Source organism: Amblyraja radiata, chromosome 5, assembly GCF_010909765.2.
Source record: "Amblyraja radiata isolate CabotCenter1 chromosome 5, sAmbRad1.1.pri, whole genome shotgun sequence".
Taxonomy (NCBI): domain Eukaryota; kingdom Metazoa; phylum Chordata; class Chondrichthyes; order Rajiformes; family Rajidae; genus Amblyraja; species Amblyraja radiata.
In genome coordinates, this window is record NC_045960.1 from 89587912 (window position 1) to 89610493 (window position 22582).

General features: G+C 44.5%; 1 protein-coding gene across 1 annotated transcript in view; it reads left to right on the top strand.

The window, feature by feature from the left end:
• Positions 1-22187, top strand: part of hcrtr2 (hypocretin receptor 2) — a 50417-nt gene extending 28230 nt beyond the window's left edge. Inside the window, exons 2-7 of the mRNA XM_033022082.1 lie at positions 6397-6575; positions 9350-9593; positions 12252-12367; positions 12458-12681; positions 16377-16498; positions 21578-22187. Coding sequence (XP_032877973.1) covers positions 6397-6575; positions 9350-9593; positions 12252-12367; positions 12458-12681; positions 16377-16498; positions 21578-21798 — 1106 coding nt within the window. The 3' untranslated portion in view covers positions 21799-22187. The remainder of the gene's footprint in view (positions 1-6396; positions 6576-9349; positions 9594-12251; positions 12368-12457; positions 12682-16376; positions 16499-21577) is intronic.
• Positions 22188-22582: the final 395 nt, after the last annotated feature.

Below are 22582 nucleotides of genomic sequence, written 5' to 3' on the forward strand. Positions count from 1 at the left end.
GTACTGCTGTAGGACTTACTAGCTGCCCCTCTGTGACTAGTCTCCATCTCATGGAGCTGCCACTTACCTGCTCCAACAGCCGCTCCAGCTGGTCCCGATGCTCTCGGGCACCCAACCGGCTCCAATGCACATGATCACTGGCCATCGCGGCTGCTCCTGAACCCGTTACTCCTGAGGCTGCTCCTACTCCAGTTCCGGCAGCCAGCCCAGGATTGACTCTTGGTGTTCCCCTCTGATGAGTGAGAAACTCTGTGCCGCCCCACAAGGAGTACTGCTGTGGGGCTTATTAGTTGCCCACTGTGGCTTTGCCACTTTGGAGTATTTCCACTCTGCAGCCCCACAAGGGGTACTGCTCCTGCAGCCGGTCCAACTGGCTCCAATGCTCTCGGGCACTGGCCGCTCCCGGCTGCTCTTTATCCTGCATGCTGCAGCCGCTCCAACTGACCCCGGTGCTCACGGGCACTGGTCGCTCGCGGCTGCTTAATTTCTCCTGCAGCCGCTCAAACCGACCCCCATGCACACGGGCACTGGTCGCTCGCGGCTGCTCCTCTCCCGACCGGCCGGGCCGGCGCGGGAGCGAAGTCGGGCACAGCTGTTCCCAATTACGGGAGATCAGTGTGCCGTTTGCTGCTGCTGCCAGCTGCCCGCAATTCTACGGTTCTCCCCCGCCAGCGTTCCCGCAGCCTTCGTGGATCTGGTCCATGTCTCCATCTAAAAGGTAAGTGGAAGGAACGCAGAGTCTCTTACCTGCTGTTCCCGACTTTCAAATTCTGGAACGCAGAGTCTTCTTACCTGCTGTTCCCGGCTTTCAAATTTTGCCGCTAAGGGGAACGTAGTTCCCCCTGCTGTGACTCGTTGCAATGCGTGTAGCGATATGACACGCATGCGTCCTAGCGGGGTTCTTCACGTAGTCACTCAGGTGACTCTGAAGTAAAATTACAGTGAATGTATGGGAGAGCATGGGTGCATGATTGTAACTTGCTTTGTCCCAGGTTTTTCAGGAATTTTAGGTTGTAGGTTCAACTATGGAATGGGATGGAAGAATGGGCAACAACACGGATGGAGTGAATTCGCACCCATGAATACTCAGGAGGTGAAGACTCATCAGATGGCAATTGTGAAGCTACGCCCATGAAAACTAGGGAAGATTGACATGATTCTGGGAAGAAACATCATCATCTTGTTGCTGATGAATGGAAATGTAATGGACACACTTATGTATATCTGGTTAGCTGATTACTGGACTATTTATCATAAATGATGGGTTATCATATATGATAAAAAGGAAGGAATGTTAATCCTGGCCAGATTGGAGAGGCTAGGACTTTTAAATGGGGTAAAAGCTTCAGGGCTGCTGGGAGATTTGATTAATTTGAACGTGCTCTCTGTGGAAATGGGACAAGCTACAGAGTGGTACCAGTTATCCTTAGCCCCACGTCCCCCTCCCTTTTCATCTGTGCTTGAATTGCAGCATATTGTGTTTTGAATTGAATTCTGTCTTTAATTTGTGTACTAGTCATGTCTCTACTATTTATTTCATTCCGCCTACATGTTTTTCCTCTACTTGCTAAATTTTTGTAAGGTGTCCTTGAGACTCTTGAAAGGCGCCCATAAATAAAATTTATTATTATTATTATTAGTTTGTCCAGAGCCTAGATCCAAGCTGCAGGAAAAGGATAAGAACATCTGCAGATCCTGTCATTTAGATGCAAAATGCATAGGATGGATTGGATGACTCCAAACCAGACATACACCTTGTAAATAATTATAAATAATGTTGCAGAGTTTCACTTTGCCAAATGTTGATTGGATGAGGTATTGTGCCTTGTCTGGTTTTCTTGCAGATCAGGGTAAATGCTGCTATGTTTGCTTCCTCCGAGAAGCCCCGTTTGAATACAATGTATTAGCTACTGTATTATTGGTTTAGGGAAATGTCTGTAATGTATGGGGTTAATCGATATCTGTAATTGGATTGGAAAGAGACCACCCCCATGTGGTTGGGCTCCTCGAGGTCCGGGGACCTATAAAAGTCTGCTGCCACGAGGTCCTGCATCGATCTTCTGGGAGAGCGCTTAGGACTGCGTGACCTCCTGGAGTGTCTCTGTTTGAGCGAGGCCTAGAGGGCGTGAACAGGCAGATACGAGGATCAAACCCGCGGTGGTTAGGTACAATGGTGGGAACTGCAATTGTGTTTTGTCAAAATAAAGATTAGTTGATCAAGTGCTTGATACAGTGGTTTTTGACTGAAACTAGACTGGGGGGAAGCTTAGAACGAGCAATTTACACTAACATCTCAACTGTGAGTCCCCAGCTCTGCTTTCCCTGTTTACAGTAATGGAAGGTAATATTGTGATGGACCGTACACATGCACCTCAAGCAAACCACTCTGCTCAGAACTGAATTTAGCAACTGTGTCCACTGGAATGATACACATTGGAGATTAGACGTCCCTTGGAAAGAATTTGCATTTATAAGCCGTCTTTCATGGGCTGAGGATTTGAGCTTTGAAGTCAACAATTGATTTTGAGGTGTTGGAAGCCACATCTGATAAACCCACTGCCTCACGGCCTCAAGACCCGGGATCAATCATGACTTTGCATGCTCTCTGTGTGGAGTTTGTACGTTCTCCCTGTGACTGTATGGGTTTCCACCGGGTGCTCCAGTTTCTCTCCAACATTCCAAAGATGTGCTGGGTTTGTTGGTTAATCAGCCGCTGTAAATTGCCCCTAGGTTGTGGAGAGTGGGATAACATAAAACCAGTGTGATTTTGTGATTGCGCGATCGAATGTTGGCGTGGACTCGTTGGCTCTGTACCTATGATGGCCTGTACCTATGATGTATTATTCTATACAAGGAATTGCAGATGCTGGAATCTTGTGCAAAACACAAAGTGCTGGAGGAACTCAGCATGTCAGGCAGCATTCGTGGAGGCAATGGACAGAGGACGTTTTGGGTCGGGACCCTTCTTCTGAAAAAAGACCATGTCAATTCCTTCCACAGATGCTGACTGACCCATTGAGTTCATCCAGCACTTTCTGTTTTGCTATAAAACAGGAAAAGCTTGGATAGATCACTCAGATATTTCCAGCGATGGGGGTAACAGTAAGGCAGGGAGACCTGTAAAATTACAGCTGCTTTCACTGGATCGGGAAGAAAATTGTCAGGTGACCTTTGAAGTTACAAAGCGATGTAAGTAGAAGTACATTCTTTCAGTTGTTCAGCAAGATTAAACAACAGAACTTGCTTTTAAGACAATCACAAGGCTGACAACTTGATTTGTGAAAGCATCTCAGAAGCCAGAAAACCAAAAATTGGAACAAGGCAAAATAGATTTCTATTTTGATTTTGGGCAATGGAGTAGAAAATTAGGCTGCAAAATAGCACAGCTAGTAGAGCTGCTGCCTCATAGCTCCAGAGGCTCAGGTTTAATCCTGACCTCAGGTGTTGTCTGTGTGGGGTTTATACAATCTCCTCGTGACAACGTAGGCTTCCTCCCGGTGCTCCGGTTTCCTCCTACATCTCAAATATGTGCAGGTTTGTTTTTCATTGGCCTCTGGAAATTGCCCTGAATGGATAGGGAGTGGATAGGAAAGTGGGGTAGCACAGAGCAGTGTGAACAGGTGATGGCTGGTCAGCGTAGAGTCGGTGGGCTGAAGGACAGCACAGGGAGCTTTCAAACAAAGTCAACAATTAAATTGTCCTTTCTTACAAAATTAGGCCTGAGTGCTGATTGATATTCATGCTTTAGAAGTAGATAGAAATTCCCTCTTGCGTATTTGATTACACTTCAAACAAAATTGGAGTCTGGAGATACATCATGGAAACAGACTCTTCAGCCCATTGCATCCACACCGACCACCGATCACCCATTCACACTAGTTCTATGTTATCCCACTTGCTCATAACCTCCCTACGCACTAGGGGGCAATTTACAGAGGCTAATTAACGTATAAGACCTACACGTCACTGGAAACCAACGCAGTCACATGGAGAACATGCAAACACCAAACAACAGCACCTGCGATTAGGATCGAACCTGGGTTGTAAGCACTGTGAAGCAACAGTTCTACCAGCCGTGCCACTGTGCCTCTTAAGTATGTTACTATGCTAACATTGGGTGAAGCACTTCATCAATCCTGGTCTGCTTTTTTTAACCTTACAGAATGTTACGATTCCATAAATCGAGGGAACTATGAAGTTTCCTCCAATGTACCTGGTGGCAGTAATTATTTTCCTTTTTCATTTCTGCTGCATGATTGGGTCTAGGTTTATTATTGCCACGTGTACCGAGATACAGTGTAAAGCTTTGTTTGTGTGCCATCACGTCAAATCAGATAATACTATCCATGAATCCATGAATACAATAAAGCCAACCACAAGTACAAAGATAGAGCAAAGTGAAGAATACCAGTGCAGAATATAGTTTCTCAACGCTGTAGCGTAACAGTTCCGGTGAAAGGCTTCAATGTCTGCAATGAGGTCGAGTGGAAAATTGTGACTGTACCTGAGCCTATGGAAGGATTGTTCAGAAATCTGATAACAGCAGAGGAATCTGTTCCTGGGTCTAGTGGTGTGCACTTTCAAGCTTCTGTATCTACTGTTGGATGGGAGTGGGGGAATGATGGTAGGACTGGGGTAGGAAATGTCCTTGATTGCATTGACTGCTTTCCTGAGGCGGTGTGCAGTGCAAATAGAGTCTGATCTGTGTGATGGACGGGACTACATCCGCTACTCTCTGCCATTTCTTAGTCTTTGGTGGAGCTGTTCCAAAACCTGACTGTAATGCAATGCAACCTGACAGTATGTTTTCCACGATACATCTGTAGAAATGTGTAAGAGTCATTGGAGTCATGTCAACTTTCATAATTCTGAAGAGGTAGAGACATTGATGTGCTTTTTTGCCTGAGGCTTCAATGTGGGTTGTTCACAACAGATTGTCGATAATATTTATGTCTCGGATCTTGAAGCTCATAACCACAACCTGAGGCAGAGAATTCCACAGACTCACAAGTCTCTGTGTGAAAAAGTGTTTCCTCATCTCCGTTCTTAATATCTTACCCCTTATTCTTAAACTGTGGCCCCTGGTTCTGGACTCCCCCAACATCGGGAACATGTTTCTTGCCTAGCGTGTCCAAGCCCTTAATAATCTTATGTTTCAATGAGATCCCCTCTCATCCATCTAAATTCCAGGGTATACAAGCCCAGCTGCTCCATTCTCTCAGCATATGATATTCCCGCCATCCCGGGAATTAACCTTGTGAACCTACGCTGCACTCCCTCAAAAACAAGAATGTCCTTCCTCACATTTGGAGACCAAACCTGCACACAATACTCCAGGTGTGGTCTCACTGGGACCCTGTGCAACTGCAGAAGGACATCTTTGCTCCTGTACTCAACTCCTCTTGTTATGAAGGCCAACATGCCATTCGCTTTCTTCACTGCGTGGTGTACCTTATTTTCATTGACTGATGAACAAGGACCCCCAGATCCCGTTGTACTTTCCCTTTTCCCAAAGACGCCATTTAGATAATAATCTGCCTTCCTGTTTTTCACACATCTACCGACTGCACTACCGTGCCACCACACTAATAAATGTTTACTCTGGAAGCGATATCGGGAGCCTCCTCCTGCACGGACACCTGGGATAGGTGATGTTTTGGGGCAGGACACAGGTGAGGGGGGGTTTGAAAAGCAGATTGCAGGAATGAAGGCCAGAGATTAAAACAAGAAAGTGTGAGACAGAAGGGTTGAAGAGTCGCATATTGTGGAACGAGAGAAAGGAATGTGGGAAGATGGGTAAGAGGAGGGGAGAAATAGGTGCATGCTCAGGTGGGGGGGGGGAGGTTTGTGGTTATCTAAAATTGGATAATTCAATGTTCATACATTGGGTTGTAAACTACCCAAGCAGAATATGAAGTGCCGTTCCTCCAGTTTGCATGTGGCCTCACTCTGGCAATGTCGGAGGCCAACGACAGAAAGGTCAGAATGGGAATAGGAAGGGGAATGGTTTACAGTGATTTACGTGGGAGATCCAGTTGGTCTTGGGCACCAAGCACATGTGTTTGGCGAAATGGTCACCGAGTCTGTGCTTGGTCTCGCTCCAGAGAAGCTGTCTGACCCACTGGTTACTTCAGCACTTTATGTCCTTGTTTCTCCTCCATCTCTCAGCTCACTCCACCACTAACTTGCTGCTCTCCCCCCCATTCCACGCTTTCTTCTCCCACGTGACTCGACCGCCACCATTTGATTTCTCACAAGAAGTCATTGACCTAAACGATCAACCAGGTTCCTCTCTCCGCAGATGCTGCCCGACCTCAGAGACTAGCTGCAGGAAAGCACAGCTGCTAGGAAGCCGAGGTGCTGCCTTTGCTCTTGCTAATTCTTTCTTTCTCCCAGTTTGTGTTGCAGTATGGAAGAACCACCACATGAGGACAGTCACAAACTATTTCATCGTGAATCTGTCATTTGCCGATATTCTCGTTACTATTATCTGCCTGCCTGCCAGCCTTGTGGTGGACATAACTGAGACCTGGTTCTTTGGCCATGCTCTCTGCAAAGTCATTCCTTACCTACAGGTAATTATTAATCAATTATAAAACTCAAATGACAATCGAGGTCCATGCAAGTTTTTATTACAAGACAGAAACTGCTGGAGTAACTCAGTAGGTCAGGCAGCACCTCTGGAGAATAAGGTTATGTGACATTTCATGCTGAAACATCAGCCATCCTTGTTCTCCAGAGATGCTGCCTGTCCCGCTGAGTTACTCCAGCACTTTGTGTCATTTTGTGTAAACCAGCATCTGCACTTCCTTGATTCTACAAGTTTTCATTAAACTAGCTTATAGAATTTAATCTGTGCAAGCTACTGGAACTGACAGTTAGATTGTGAATATTGCAAAGCTAAAGTGGCAGCAAACATATGATACGATACGATAGAACTTTATTTACCCCAGGAAAGAAATGGCTTTTCCAACAGTCATAAAAATACAAAATAAATGAAACATGAAATTAAAGTGACGAGTGGAAAGGATTCAGGATGTGCAAAGATTTGGGGAGCGTGGGGGGGGGGGGGGGGGGGGGGGGGGGGGGGGGGGGACACAGCACCAACAGTTGATGGGCACACAAAGGAGGGATAATGTAAAGAAAAAGACAGACCTCTGGTGGCGAAAATCACTTGGCTACCCTGAACAAGTTGGTTTAATACACAGAGAGGTGCTGCAGCAGAGGCTTGAACAGATATCAACAATGTATTTGTGTGCTTTGCTCCCACTGGGTTTCTTCTAGCCACTGAAATTCAAATCCAATTTTAAAATAATTGCTTGTGAACTTCAATAATAATAATAATAATAAATTTTATTTATGGGCGCCTTTCAAGAGTCTCAAGGACACCTTACAAAAATTATACCTTCAAGACATTTGTTTGATTTCATCTCAGTGCCAATTGTTGTTTTTCTGTGGGGATTGGGGATAGCTTTTCTCACTGCAAAGCCCGTATAAATTACCCATCTCTGTGTGAGTTTGAGAAGGTGGTGGGGGGCAGATGAATGGGTGCTGTAACATGGGCAGCACACTGGTGCAGCGGTAGAGTTGCTGCCTTACAATGCCAGTGACCCGAGTTCAAACCTGACCTCGGGTACTGTCTATATGAGTTTGCACGTTCTCCCTGTGACCACGTGGGTTTTCTCTGTGTGCTCCAGTTCCCTCCTACATTCCGAAGACGTACATGTTTGTAGGTTAATTGACTTTTGTAAATTGTTCCTAGTGTGTAGGACAGAACTGGTGTATGGGTGATCATTGGTGGGTGCAGACACGTTGGGCTAAAGAGCCTGTTTCCACTCTGTATCTCTAAATAAAGCTAATGTCAGCTGAGCATTAGGAGTCAAGATGATTGCTGTGGGATTGGAGACCCAGGCCAAGGAAGAACATCAGACTTAGACTCAAAGTGCTGGAGTAACTCAGTGGCTCAGGCAGCATTCCTGGAGAACATGGATAGGTGCCATTTCATGTCGGGACCCTTCCTTAGAGCAGGCCCGCCATGATGTGGAGCTCGTCTTCCATCGCTTCTGCCTCTGGGTCTTTTTCTATGGTAAGGAGCCTCCAACAAGAACATCAGATTTGTTCACCTGAAAGACACAGTGGCATGGACTCGTTTTGCCAAAGGGGCTATTTCCAAGTTGTATCTCTCTTAGATGTCAGTGAACCACTGGGCTGCACGGTGGCACAGCGGTAGAGTTACTGCCTTACAGTGCCAGAGCCCCAGATCCCAGGTACGATCATGACTACCGGTGCTTGTCTGTACGCAGTTTGTATGTTCTCCCCATGACCTGCGTGGGCTTTCTCTGCGTGGGCTTTCCTCCCACACACCAAAGACGTAATTGTTTGTAGGTTAATTGGCTTGGTATAAATGTTAATTACCTTAGTGCATGCAGATAGTGTTAATGTGCAGGGATCGCTGGTCAGTGCGGACTTGGTGGGCCAAAGGGTCTGTTCCCACGCTGTATCTCTAAACTAAACTAAACTAAACCTAACCAGATGGAGTTTTAATCCAGTTCAGTTATTGAACCATTACAGTGACTGAGACGAGGGTTTTAATGTCTGCATTGTATTGCTAACTGATGTTAAACTCCACTACTGATGCCGACACAGAGTGCTGGAGTAACTCAGTGGGTCAGTTCAGCATCTCTGGAGAAAATGTTTCAGGTTGAGACCCTTCTTCAGACTCGATTCCAGAATGTTGCTTATCCATGTTCCCCCGAGATGCTGCCTGACCTGCTGAGTTGCTCCAGAACTTTGTGTCTTTATTTTGTAAATCAGCATCATCTTTGTCCCCAACTGCTGAGGAAGAATATGAACCGTTGCACCTGGATAATGAATCCAGGCCTCTGTTTCTGCCTGTAAGCACTGCTGCTGTTTTATATCGGGCAGTACATGGGAAACTGATGAGTTACAGAGACATACAGCACGGAAACAGACCATTCGGTCGAACTTGCCCATGGCGATCAAATACTCCATCTACACTTGTCCTACCTGCCTACATTTGGCCCATAACCCACCATAATACAGTCTGGAAACAGGCCCTATGGCCTAACTTGCCCGTGCCGACCACGAAGCCCCATCTACTATGGTCCCACCAGCCCCTGTTTGGCCCACATCCATCTAAAATGTAACAGAGTCATACGGCATGGAAACAGGCCCTTCGGCTCAACTTGAAAAGTTGAGGGAAAGCTGTGCCTGAAATGTTTGCCCTGTTCAAGCCATTAACAGATGACGACTTTAAAGAAGGTAGACAAAAATGCTGGAGTAAGTTTAAAGAGATGAGATGTAATGACCCTTGTTTTGTGTGCTGCAGACTGTTGCGGTTTCTGTGTCTGTACAGACACTCAGCTGCATCGCTCTGGACCGCTGGTATGCGGTATGTCACCCACTGATGTTCAAGAGCACGGCCAAGCGAGCACGGAGCAACATAGTCATGATATGGATCGTGTCCCTTGTCTTAATGATTCCCCAGGCAATCGTCATGGAGTGCAGCATCATGGTGCCAGAACTAGCCAACAAAACACTTCTATTCACCATCTGCGATGAGCATTGGAAAGGTAAAATACAATTTCTACTGAAATAAAGCTCATATTTTATCATTAATAGCATAAAAATGCAGACTGCCATGATAATCATTTTACTTTTTATCAGAAACAAAGCCCTTGAGCCCACAAAGTCCATCTTTGTACTAATCCTTCCTTAATCCACTTTATATATCTTCACTCCATTCACACTGCAAGGTGGCGCAGCAGTAGAGTTGCTGCCTTACAGCGAATGTAGCGCCAGAGATCCGGGTTCGATCCCGACTGCGGGTGCTGTCTGTACGAAGTTTGTACGTTCTCCCCATGACCTGCGTGGGTTTTCTCCGAGATCTTTGGTTTCCTCCCACACTCCAAAGACATACAGGTTAGGTTAATTGGCTTGGTAAATGTAAAAATTGTCCCTAGTGGGTGTAGGATAGTGTTAATGTGCAGGCGTCGCTGGTCGGCGCGGACCAGGTGGGCCGAAGGGCCTGTTTCCGCTCTGTATCTCTAAACTAAACAAAACTAAACATCAACTGACCAGCCCCACCAACCTCATCACCACCCTTCCCCTCCCCTCCCTGCTTGCCCTAGATTACAAATCATTCAGCCATCAGATAGACACAAAAAGCTGGAGTAAATCAGCGGGACAGGCAGCATCTCTGGAGAAAAAGAATGGGTGACGTTTCGGATAACTGCAGAAGGGTCACAACCCGAAAAATCACCCATTCCTTCGTTCCCGCTGAATTACTCCAGCTTTTTGTGTCTAACGTCGGTTTAAACCAGCATCTGAGTTCCTTCCTACAAATGCAGCCATCAATATTTTACGCTCGTCTACGATTTGATTCTTGTGACGAATCAACGTATCAACATGCATATGTGTGAGGGGTTGGCATTGGAAGGTTGCAGTGGCATCTGCCCTCACATCAGTGCACTGAATTTACCACAGTTGTTCTCTGCCAAGCCCAATGATGCACTGAAACGTATACTGAGGGTTGTTAATAATCATGAAGTATTATTCTTCTAATGTGCCAATGTGCCCTCCTGGTCAAGCTGCTTGTATACACCCCCACCTAATCTCTCTGTACTGAAGTCTATGTCCAGATATTAGATTCTTCAACACAAATGATTAACCAGATCACTCCAGTCGTCAGTTGTGCATTACAGTGAGACTATTTCTGCCATGCCTTATTTTAACTTAATTATACAGAACTTGAGCTACAGACAAATGGTTAAATAAATGTAAGAAAGACATTAATAAAGCAGAAAGCACAAACAATGAATTCTGAAAGTGAAAAAAACATTGAAATATAAGAATCAACATGATTAAAGTGTCTGAATAAGAAAGATTAGAAAGTTTAGGGAGAACCGTTCTTTAGTGCAGGTAGTTCTGCTATAACATAGCACAAACTAGGTAGGACGTGAGTAATGATTTAGAGAACACTATTTGCATTATGTACACTGCCTATCCCGCTGAGTTACTCCAGTTTTTTGTGTCTCTCTTCAATTCAAAGTTACTTTAGAAATTGACAAGCAGGAAAAAATCTGTCTTAAATTTAAACAATATAGGGGGGAAATGGGTTCCATGTAATCAGTAATCAGACACCATTGTTTCTTAAGAACACAGCTGCTCATTTAACCATGGGAGGTGGTGACATTGACAAGCGATTGTTTCAATTCACACTACTAAACACTGTAGCATTCAGCCATTAGCATCTTTTTGCTTGCAGAAACAAAAATACACATTTGTCATTGAAAAATCATGTTTTTGAAAATCCTGCGGTAAAATTAACTTTGTTGTGGCGATCCTGAAACTCTCTAGACCTAATTGCTCTGCCCATTAAAGGGCCTGTCCCACTTGGGCATCATTTGCACGTCACGCAGATGGCGCGCGAAGATTTTGTACGTCCCAAAATCATGGGGCGGCGCGCACATGCGCACCATGCGCCGTGATGCGTAAATGACGCCACGAAAATGACGCCAAAGTGGGACAGGCCCTTAACGCATTGTCTTTATAACATAATTTTCTCTAACATGAGATGTTTGGGAACTACCAGAACTACCTGCATTGGTGATGTTCGTTTTATGAGGTTGGCAAAACAAGTAAAGGGCAGTGCCCACACAAAATTAGGGAATTAGGAACAAGGAATTTGTATAATCTTCTTCACCTTCTGATAGACTGATCCAGAAGATTAAGATGCTTGGAATCCATGGGTGATGGTAGGGACATAGATGTTTTGCAAGTAGAAGGGTTTAGTTTAAAGTGATATCATGTTCAGCAGACTTCATGGGACAAGGGGCTTGTAACATGTGTTGTACTGTACAGCTGCAGCTGTAATTCTTTCATCTAGTGGAATTTTTATTTTACCAAAATTAAAACACCTTTGGAAACTAAGTCCTCGTGCTTAGTGAGCAGTTCATGAAAAGTCCAAAATTGTCCAAACGGAGTTATGTTCTGTTAACATTTTTCACACAGTACTAAGATAAGTGATCGATATTATGTTTCATTTTGTGCAGTCGTTGAATAAATTATTCATAAATGTATCACTTGGGTGTTTTATTCACTCAGAGGAAGTAAAATGTTAGGTTAAAACCATGAAACGGATCAGTACTATTGTAATCTCTTATTTTCTGAATAGAATCACTGATTGCAGTAGTGTTCCATTTTGGTAATGCTTTGCTATTCCGTTCCAGATGATATTTACGCCAAGGTGTATCATATCTGCTTTTTCATTGTGACGTACATGGGCCCTTTATGTCTCATGGTTTTGGCCTACTTTCAAATATTTCGGAAGCTTTGGTGCCAACAGGTGAGCTCACGGTAACGCCACTGACGGGAAACTTGTTGTTGGGTTCGTGAAAAGGCCGCCACTCATGGAGATCTCTCACTGAAATTGCAGATTCCCGGCACTTTCTCGGTCATACAGAGGAACTGGAAGCCCCTTGCCCTGCAGTGCCCCTCGCAGCGAGGTCGGAGAGACCAAACCAGGTCCAGAACCCGTGGTGTAGCGGCAGAAATCAAACAGATCCAAGCGAGGAGAAAAACAGCACGCATGCTCGTGGTGGTTCTGATTTTCTTTGCACTTTGCTACCTTCCAATCAGCGTCCTAAACATCTTGAAAAGGTGAGTGGATTCATTTTCAGGAGAACGCAAATACCATGCCAATTTGAGCACTGTTGCAGTGTAGCTTAGAGATGCAGCGTGGAAACAGGTCCTGCGGCCCACCGAGTCCACACCGATCATCGATCACCCCTTCGCACTGGCTCTATGGTGTTATCCCACTATCTCATCCACTCCCTACACACTAGGGGCAATTTACAGGTACAAATTGACCCACAATCCAAAGCACCCGGAGGAAACCCACACGGTCACAGGGAGAACGTGCAAGTCACACAGGACCTGAGGTCAGGATCGAACCTGGGTCTCTGGCGCTGTAAGGCAGCACTGCTATCTATGGTGGTGCAAGAAGGCTTGATTTTATAGACTATTAAATACTCAGTAAACCAAGCACACTTTTAATTCTTTTTTTTTTAAAAGATGTTAACGAGTGGGATAATACATTTTCCAGTGAAACGGGGTAGGTTTGTAGGGAGTTTGGGAAACGGGGTCCCCGATGAGTTTAAATGGAGTGATGGGAAACCAAGCTGTGGTGAGGTACAAGGATCGCAGGATGTGAGGTCCCGGTGTGTTTGCCAGGAGCATGGAAACCGGGGCCGTAGGGGAAGCATGGAACATATGGGCCTGGTGAGATATATGAAGTGTAGGGGTCCCAGTGAGATTAAAAGGAAGTGCAGGAAACTAAACGTGGTCGCTCAGCTACTGAGCCATCAGGATTTCTGAACAATCAGATAGCGGATTGTTGGAACTTTATTCATTCTCACTCAGTGTACATCCAGATAGGGCCTGACACAGTGCATATGTATAATGAATATGAAACATCTACACAAACCAGGTATTATTGCAAAGCCCTTTGTATGTTTTAAACTTATTTATTCTCTTTGAAGATGACCACATTTAACTATCTAAGAGTAATGTGTTCGGAGACACATGGAACTGCGGATGATAGTTTACAAACAAAACACAAAGTGCTGGAGTAACACGGCGGGTCAGGCAGTATTTCTGGAGGACGTGGGTTGGTGACGTTTCGGATCAGGACCCTTCTTCAGAGTAATGCATTCGGTATTGTTTCAAAAAGCACCTTGGCAATGTGACCAAAAACTTGTTTAATGAAAGTGAAGTTGCTAATATTTGCAAGGGTCAATTGAAAATAAAGGAGATTATAAGGTGACATTAATCAGGAGCGTTGACAGCTGATTTCGGCTGAAATTGACTGCTGCTGGTATTTTGCTGCCATTAATAGACCATGAGGGAATTATCAAGTGGATCTTCATCACAACCTCAAGAAGAACAGTGAATTCTGTTGAGGAATAGGTGTTCATATGAAAGGATTTCAGGAATTTGAGGCATGGGACATCTCACCAGTATTTGTTCCATAAAAATAATGCAACGCTGATCAAAGTGTAAATCAGGAATGGACATGAATGATTGAAAGTACTAAACTGTAGTCATTATCAGGTGGATGTCAGCTACATAATTAAGTCTAATGGTCCAGTGTTTTTAGCAAAAAAAGGAGAGCTGTTGGAGGAACTCAGAGGGTCAGGCAGCATCTATGGAGAAATGGGCAGTTGACATTTTAATTTAGTTTAGTTTCATTTAGAAATACTGTGCGAAAACAGGCCCTTCGGCCCACCGAGTCCGCACCGACCAGCGATCCCCGCACACTAACACTATCCTACACACACTAGGCACAATATTCAATTTTACCAAGACAATTAAGCTACAAACCTGCACATCTTAGAAGTGTGGGAGGGAACCGGAGAAAACCCACGTAGGTCAAGGGGAGAATGTGCAAAGTCCGCACAGACAAGCACCCGTAGTCAGGCTCAAACTCAGGTCTCTGGCGCTGTAAGGCAGCAATTCTACCATTGCATCATCGTGGTCGAGACCCTTTAGGTGAAGTGGATGAAGGGTCCCGATCTGAAACTTCAAGTGTCCATTCCCTCTGCAGATGCTGCCTGACTCGCTGAGTTCTTCCAGCAGCTCCCGCTGATTCGAGCATCTGTCATCTTTTGTGCCACCAATCTTTTATTGGCTTTGTAAGTTTGAAATAATTCAATTATATTTAGATAAGTATGCAAGCGAAAGAAAGCCTTGGTACTAATCGCTTTTTAATTATCTCCTTTGTTCAACAGAGTTTATAAACAGCATGAAATGTGACATTAATTTTTAATGTACGGTCTTATCTTAAATAAATGTAACTTTGCATTAAACAGTTGTAAAACAGGAAATGGCACAATAGTTTGTAAGGAAGCTTTAATGGGAAATTTAACATTCATTTTGTCACGGATTCCATATTATTTTTCTCTTCAAAAGATTGCAACCAATAAAGCATTTGATGACTGTTAAAAATATTTATTCATGAGTGTGAGATGCATATCTCATCTCACGTTTCATCATCGCTTTGGGGATGTGCTTTATTTTGTGTAAGTCAAGGTAGATTTACAAATTCTTGCATCAAACCCTGATCAAAAGCATTCAGACCTCAGGACTAACATGGCCAGGTGACTATGACTTAAGGACCTGTCCCACGAGCATGCGACCTGCATGCGGCAAGCGCGACCAAATCGGAAGCTGGGGCCGCGCGGAGGTCGAGTGAATGACGTGAAGTTCAAGCAAAGTCCGCCGGGCGTGCACAGCGTCAAGACACTGCGTACGGCGTCAAGACGCTGCGTATGCCCGTCATGCGTATGGTGTCGAGGCGGCTGCGGGCCGGCAGGCCGTTGCCGCGCGGAAATGTTTGAACATGGTCAGTTTTTCGGTGCCCCGTGCGATGTTGGGACCAGCTCCGCACAACTCCATACGGCTCCGGCGATCGAATCGGGACCGGCCCCGCGAGGCCGAACGGCTCAAGCGACCACGTTAGGTCGCGCTTGCCGCATGCAGGCGCATGCTGGTGGGACAGGCCCTTTAACTAGAATGTAGGTGACATTTCTGGACCGCACTCCAGTCATGAGTGATCTGCCAAAAACATTCCATGATAAACCAGATACTTGTCACTACATGTTGCAGCAAGGAAGAGGCAGACACAAGGAACCACTGATACTGATTCACCAAAAATTACACAAACGTCTTGAGTAACTCAGCGGCTCAGGCATCAACCCTGGAGAACATGGATAGGCGATCTTTCAGGTCGGGACCCTTCATCAGACTGATTGTCATAAGAAGGGAAGAAAGTTGGTAAAGAGAGGTGAGAGCGGGTCAAATTCTGACAAGTGATAGGTGGATACAGGTATGGGGGGGGGGGGGAGTTTGATTAGCAGATGGCTGGACAAAGGCTAGAGGTTTTGTTTAGTTTAGAGATACAGCATGGAAACAGGCCTTTCAGCCCACCAAGTCCATCTGACCATCCTTCACCCATTCGCACTCTGTTCGATCCCACTTTCTTATTCACTCCCAACATACTAGCAGCAATTTTGTAGAGGCCAGTTAACCTACAAATTCGCATGTCTTTGGTATGTGGGAGGAAACTGGAGCACCCGGTGGAAACCCACGTGGGCACAGTTAGAAAGTGAAAATCCAATCCGACAACACACGAGGTCAGGATCGAACTTGTGTCCCTGATGCTGTGAGGCAGCAGCTTTGTACGATGTACCGCCAGTGTTTCTAGAATTCTCTTAGCCTTTCAAATTAAATTTGTGGTCTGTCCCTGTAATGTGAACTCCGCAACTGATTCTGCCTTTTGTTTCCACATTCCACAGAGTGTTTGGGACTTTCGACAATATTAATGACAGAGCAACACTCTATGCATTGTTCACCTTCTCACATTGGCTGGTCTATGCCAACAGTGCAGCTAATCCTATCATTTATAATTTTTTGAGTGGTAAGTTCCTTATCATAATTCTTTGGCTTGTGTTGCCTCTATAACTGAATTCACTTTCAAACATAGATTTGTAATTAAGTTTAAATTGTTTGCACCATTGTTTGAACAAGTGCTTAAGAAATAACTATGTTCTTCGGTAACGTGGCATGTCTCCAAATTTGAAGCAGTTAATGAACTATTTGGCAGTCGCCTTGGTTGCAGGTGCATTTTCAGGTTTGAAGGAAGTACAGGAAAGAGAAAAGATGCCTCATTGTAATGAAATAACAAGGAGCTACAGATGGTGGTTTGCCAAAGAAAGACAAAATGCTGGAGTAATTCAGCGGGTCAGGCGGAATCTCTGGAGAACGTTAGGTGACATTTTGGGCTGGGACTCATTTAGACTTTAGACTTTGGAGATACAACGTGGAAACAGGCCTTTCACCCGACCAAGTCCATGCCAACCAGCAATCACCCTGTACAATGAGCACTATCCTACACTCTCTGGCGCTATAAGGCCGCAACTCTATCCCAGCGCCACTGTGCTGCCCTGGGTCTGGGTCTGGGTCTGAAGAAGAGTCCGGACCCGAAACCTATCCATGTTCTTGAAAAATGTTGCCCGACACGTTGAATTTCTCCAGCAGTTTGTGTTGTTCTCATTATAATGAGTTCCTTTGCACAGAAACATGAGTTTGTTGCTGTTTCGGTTAGGTGAACACAAAGTGTTCAGATGTTACCTCTTTAACAGAAAACTTAACTCCTGATAGGGGGGTTGCACGTAAGGTCATCAGGTCAAAGGGCGTGACGCACGGAGTAGCTCAATCCTTTTGGAGGACATGGCAGCTTCAAGCACCATGTTAACGCGTTTTGTTAACGCACGAAACGCACACTTTCTAACCTGTTAAAAACGGCCGAAATTGTCAATTTTTGCGCTATAAATAATTGTGGAGGGTGACTGAGCGCTCTGAACCAAATGCTCTGGTATCTTTGCTCTGAGCCCGAGCACCAAGGTGCAAGCGGCTGAAGGAGCGCATCCCTCGGGACAGCCACAGACGCCCTCCGCCCACCCTCCCACTGTGTGGCTGCACTGTCACCGGCTATGGGTCGGCAGTGCCCACACACGGGGCCGGGTGGAGCGGGGCCGCGGCTCTGGGCAGCGGACACATGGAGACGAAAACCTGGCAACGTCCCCGTCGCCTGCAGCAGAGTTGGGGACAGTCTGGTCCCTCCGCCCACCCAGAGTCACTGACCGCGCTGCACCGGCACCTCGACCTACCCACCTCGACCTACCAACAGCATGGGTCATGGGTTGTGACCTCGACTGCTGTGCAACCTCCTTGTAGCAATGACGGATTTAAACAAAGGACTGAATTACTGCCTGCTACCCCAGCACCCTGAGGTTTCACTTTAGGACACTGCACTGTGGTCGTGGTGGAGAATGCACTTTAAGGATCTGGTTCACTTCCCAGTCATCGGTGCAGGGATCTTCTGTGTATCCCAAGCATTAGCAAACCTGCAGGGAGCATTTTTCGAATGGAGTGAAGGTGTAGAGATGGTGCCGGCTTCATCAGTACTGCTTCAGTGGAGCAGTGGGGAATATGGAAATGATGACATATGAACAGTTTGTTAAGGATAAATGACATCAATTTAGGTTTCTTTGACACATTCACTGAATGGGCAATCACACTCATGGGACAACTTTACGAGATCATTGTACAACGATCCAAGTTGATTGGTGACACCAAACATGGAGTATTGTGCACAGTTACCCAACTGTAGGAAGAATGTCATTAATCTGGGTGTAGTAAAGGGTGAAGAAGAGATTCACGAGGATGTTATCAGGACTGGAAGGCTGGAAAGATAATGGGAGGCTGGACAGATTGGGACTTCTCTGCAGTGAAGGAGGCTGAGGGGTGACCTTATAGAGGTTTACAAAGTCTCATGGGGCATAGATAAGGTGTTGGTCACAGTCTTAACCTTTCCTATCCACGCACGCAATTGGGTAGGGATGAATTGGACAGTATCCTAGCATATGGAAGGACAGTTCTGATAACTGAGCACAAAATTCACCCATTGGGACAAACTAACAACACCGTCTAGGATAAAGACACACAAAACTGTGCTTTTGCCTGCTGTTATTTGCTAAAAGTATTTAGAGGTTGAAGAGAATTGTTGAACTTGTTTATCTTTAGGGAGGCTGTCGAACAAGGCAAACTAGATAAGTGCAGGATTTGAACAACGTTGCTCATAGCCAGCAGGCTCTTCGACCAAGATGACTGTTCCAGTTCAATAACACCTAGTGTTGTATCCCGGAGATGAGACTGACTGCTGATGAGAACAGCACTGAGAATATTAATGTGCAGCCAGGATTGATTCCCATTACATTCCGTCAACAGGGTCAGATTTTAGCAAGGTGACAAGTAAGGTTGAAAAATAAATTGATTTGGAGGCCTTGAAACAAGTAATATGTACGAAATGGGAAACTTGTTATCATTTCAACAATTACAATCAAATTACAAGCTGAAAAATAACCAAAACTTTAAATATCTTCAGATCCGTGACTTCCTGAAAAAATATATACAAGGATACCAAACTTTAACTCTAGACTCATTGGAAGAAGCAATGAACAATAAGGCTGAATCTAGAAAATTAATATCATATTTATACAATAGTATCTTAAATAGAGAATTACCACAGACAGAGGCACTTAGAGAAGAATGGGAACGAGAACTACTGATAAAAATCCCGAAAGAAATTTGGGAAAAACACTTGATATATATACATAAATGTTCGATTAATGCAAGACATAATTTAATTCAATTTAAAATTCTACACGGATTATATTATTCGAAAACTAGATTGCACAAATTCTACCCAAATACTTCCCCCATTTGTGATAAATGTTTATTTCAGAATGCCACTATAACACACTCTTTTGTTTCTTGTATAAAATTACAAACATTTTGGAGCGAAATCTTTGAAATTTTCACAGTTACTTAAGATAAAACTTGATCCTAACACTGAATTGATTATATTTGGATTACTGGAAGACGAGAATAAATTGAATATGTTTCAAAAATCATTTCTTAATTATGGTTTAATAACGGCAAAAAAACATACTGACATTTTGGAAAAATACATCGATACCAACGCAAGATGTGGATTTCAAACATGTTGGGAACCCTACATCTTGAAGAAATACGATTCCTCCTAACAGACAAAGTAGACCATTCCTAAGGATTTGCTCTCCATTTGTCGATTTCTTGGAAGCATATGGTGCAATACAAAGGTAGAAACGATCCGTTTCTGGACTGGGTGAATGGTGGCCAAGAATAACAAATAGCTATCTCTCCTTTATTCTTCTGCTTTCTACCTCTGCTTCTTTTCTCTTCATTCTCTTTCTTTCCTCATTTTCCTTTTCTTACTTTCTGATATCACACACGTTTCTATTTATTTTCTATTCTTTCTCTGTCTCCGTTTTATTGTTAAAATAAAAATAATAAGAAGCTGTACATGAATTGCAACATGCCAATATATACTAGGTACCTATGGTACCATAATATTGTACTTACTTCTAATTTAAAAAAAAATTTTTTTAAAAAGAGGGAAAAAAAAAGAAACAAGTAATAGGACATTTTCATAAAGAGAGTGCAGTCCGGACCTCCCATCTACCTCACTGGAGACCTTTGAACTTTCTTTAATCAGACTTTATTGGACTTCAATGTTATATCTTTGCACTAAATCTGTTGTTTAATTTAGTTTAGATATAGCGTGGAAACAGGCCCTTCAGCCCACCATGCCATCCAGCGATCACCCCACACACCAGCACTATCCTCCACGCTAGGAACAATTTACATTTTTTTACTGAAGCCAATTAATCTACAATCCTTAAAATCTTTGGTTAGTGGGGGGAAACTGGAGCACCCAGAGAAAACCCACGAGATAACAGGGAGAACGTATAAACTCCACACAGACGGCACCAGAGGTCAGGATTAAATCCAGGTCTCTGGCACTGGAAGGCAGCAGTTCTACCGCTGCATCGCTATAATTGTTGTACCCTTTATCCTTTATCTGTACACAGCTATAGTTTTGTCTATTTTAAGTTTAGTTTATTATAGTCACGTTTACCGAGGTACAGTGAAAAGTTTTTTTTTGGGTGCCATCCAGTCAAAGAAAAGACTACACAGGACGCTTTTCACTGTTTCTCAGTACACGTGACAATAATAAACCAAACTAAACTTAATTAAATCTCCTTGTTCCTTCCCTGTATTCCTAAATGGGCCTCGTAAACATTGGATGGGTCAGTGGCAAAGTCTTTGGTGAGGAACTGTTATGTTCCATGCAGTCTGCCCGCATTGCTGGAGGTTAAATGGCAACAAGTTGGAGATTGATCCAAACAGTGTGTCAACGTGGGAAGTCCAGAATATTTTGGGTAATACTTGCCAACATCCTACTGATTACGTTCCAACTTTGAATCTTCATGAATCCAGCAGGGGGTGAAACTATACAAATCACCAACTAAACATACAAAGTGCTGGAATAACTCAGTGAGTCAGGCAGCAACTCTGCAAAGCATGTACAGGTAACATTTTGGATCCCTTCCATGGATAAGTGACGTTTCAGGTTAGGACCCTTCTGAAGGTGATATTTGGGATTGGGACACTTATGGAAGTAACATTCCGGGTCGGGACCCTTCCATGGATAGGCTACGTCTTGGGCCACGACCTTTCTGAACAGACGCTGCCTGACCCATGGAGTTACTCCAGTACTTTGTGGTGGGTTTTTTGTAAACCACCATTTGCAGTTCTTTGTTTCCACAAATTCACCAACACTTACATGAGTGATTCTGTCTGAAAAACTAGTGCCCGGTTAGACTGGAGAAGAAGTGTGAAGGGAGACCTTAATGTTATATCTTGCACTAAATGTTGTACCCTTTATCCTTTATCTGTGCACTGTGGATTGTATTCATGTACAGTCTTTTCTTTGACTGGATTGAGACACAAACAAAAGCTTTTCACCGTACCTTGCTCGGTGCAGATGACAATAATAAACTAAACCAAACAAAACTATAATTGATTGAGAGTTCTGCTCTTTTTCTTGAAGGCAAATTCCGGGAAGAGTTTAAAATGGCGTTTTCCTGCTTTGAGCAGAGGGACGGTCGGAGCGAGGAGCCACTCAGCAGGGGGCGGGCGAGCACGGAGAGCCGCAAATCGCTGACCACGCAGATCTGCCACGACAACGTTTCCAAAAACGCGGAGCACGTGGTGCTTGCGAACGTGACCACGCTGAAGTCCAGCGCTTTCACTGCCATTAGAGACTGGTGACCGTGACATTAAAGACCCACCCGAGGATATCTCACCGCATCGCAAGAGCAAAGCCGAGGCCCTGTGTGGTGATAGGTGACAATATTTTGGACGTGCATCACGTCATTAAAGTTCACGGTGACAGAGAATAAAATTCCTCCTCTGATATTAATAGATGGAATGACAAGAATCAGAGAATGCATACTATAGGTGGGAGCTGCTGAAACCTCGTGACCATGGTGACACCGAATTACCTGGACAACCTGCTACCCTCCCCTTCACTTTCACCGCATGCCAGTTAACTCCACTTTTTTCAGACGGGTTATACACACCCAGAATGTGAAACTTTTCATTGGACTTGCATCAGGCAGTGCAATACAAAAAGTAGTAAACACTGCCCAGTCCATCATCGGCTCTGACCTTCCTTCCATCAAGGGGATTTATCGCAGTCGCTGCCTCAAAAAGGCTGGCAGTATCATCAAAGACCCACACCATCCTGGCTACACACTCATCTCCCTGCTACCTTCAGGTAGAAGGTACAGGAGCCTGAAGACTGCAACAACCAGGAATACCTACTTCCCTACAGCCATCAGGCTATTAAACCTGGCTCGGACAAAACTCTGATTATTAATAACCCATTATCTGTTATTTGCACTTTATCAGTTTATTTATTCATGTGTGTATATATTTATATTATGGTATATGGACACACTGATCTGTTTTGTAGTAAATCCCTACTATGTTCTGTGTGCTGAAGCAAAGCAAGAATTTCATTGTCCTATCAGGGACACATGACAATAAACTC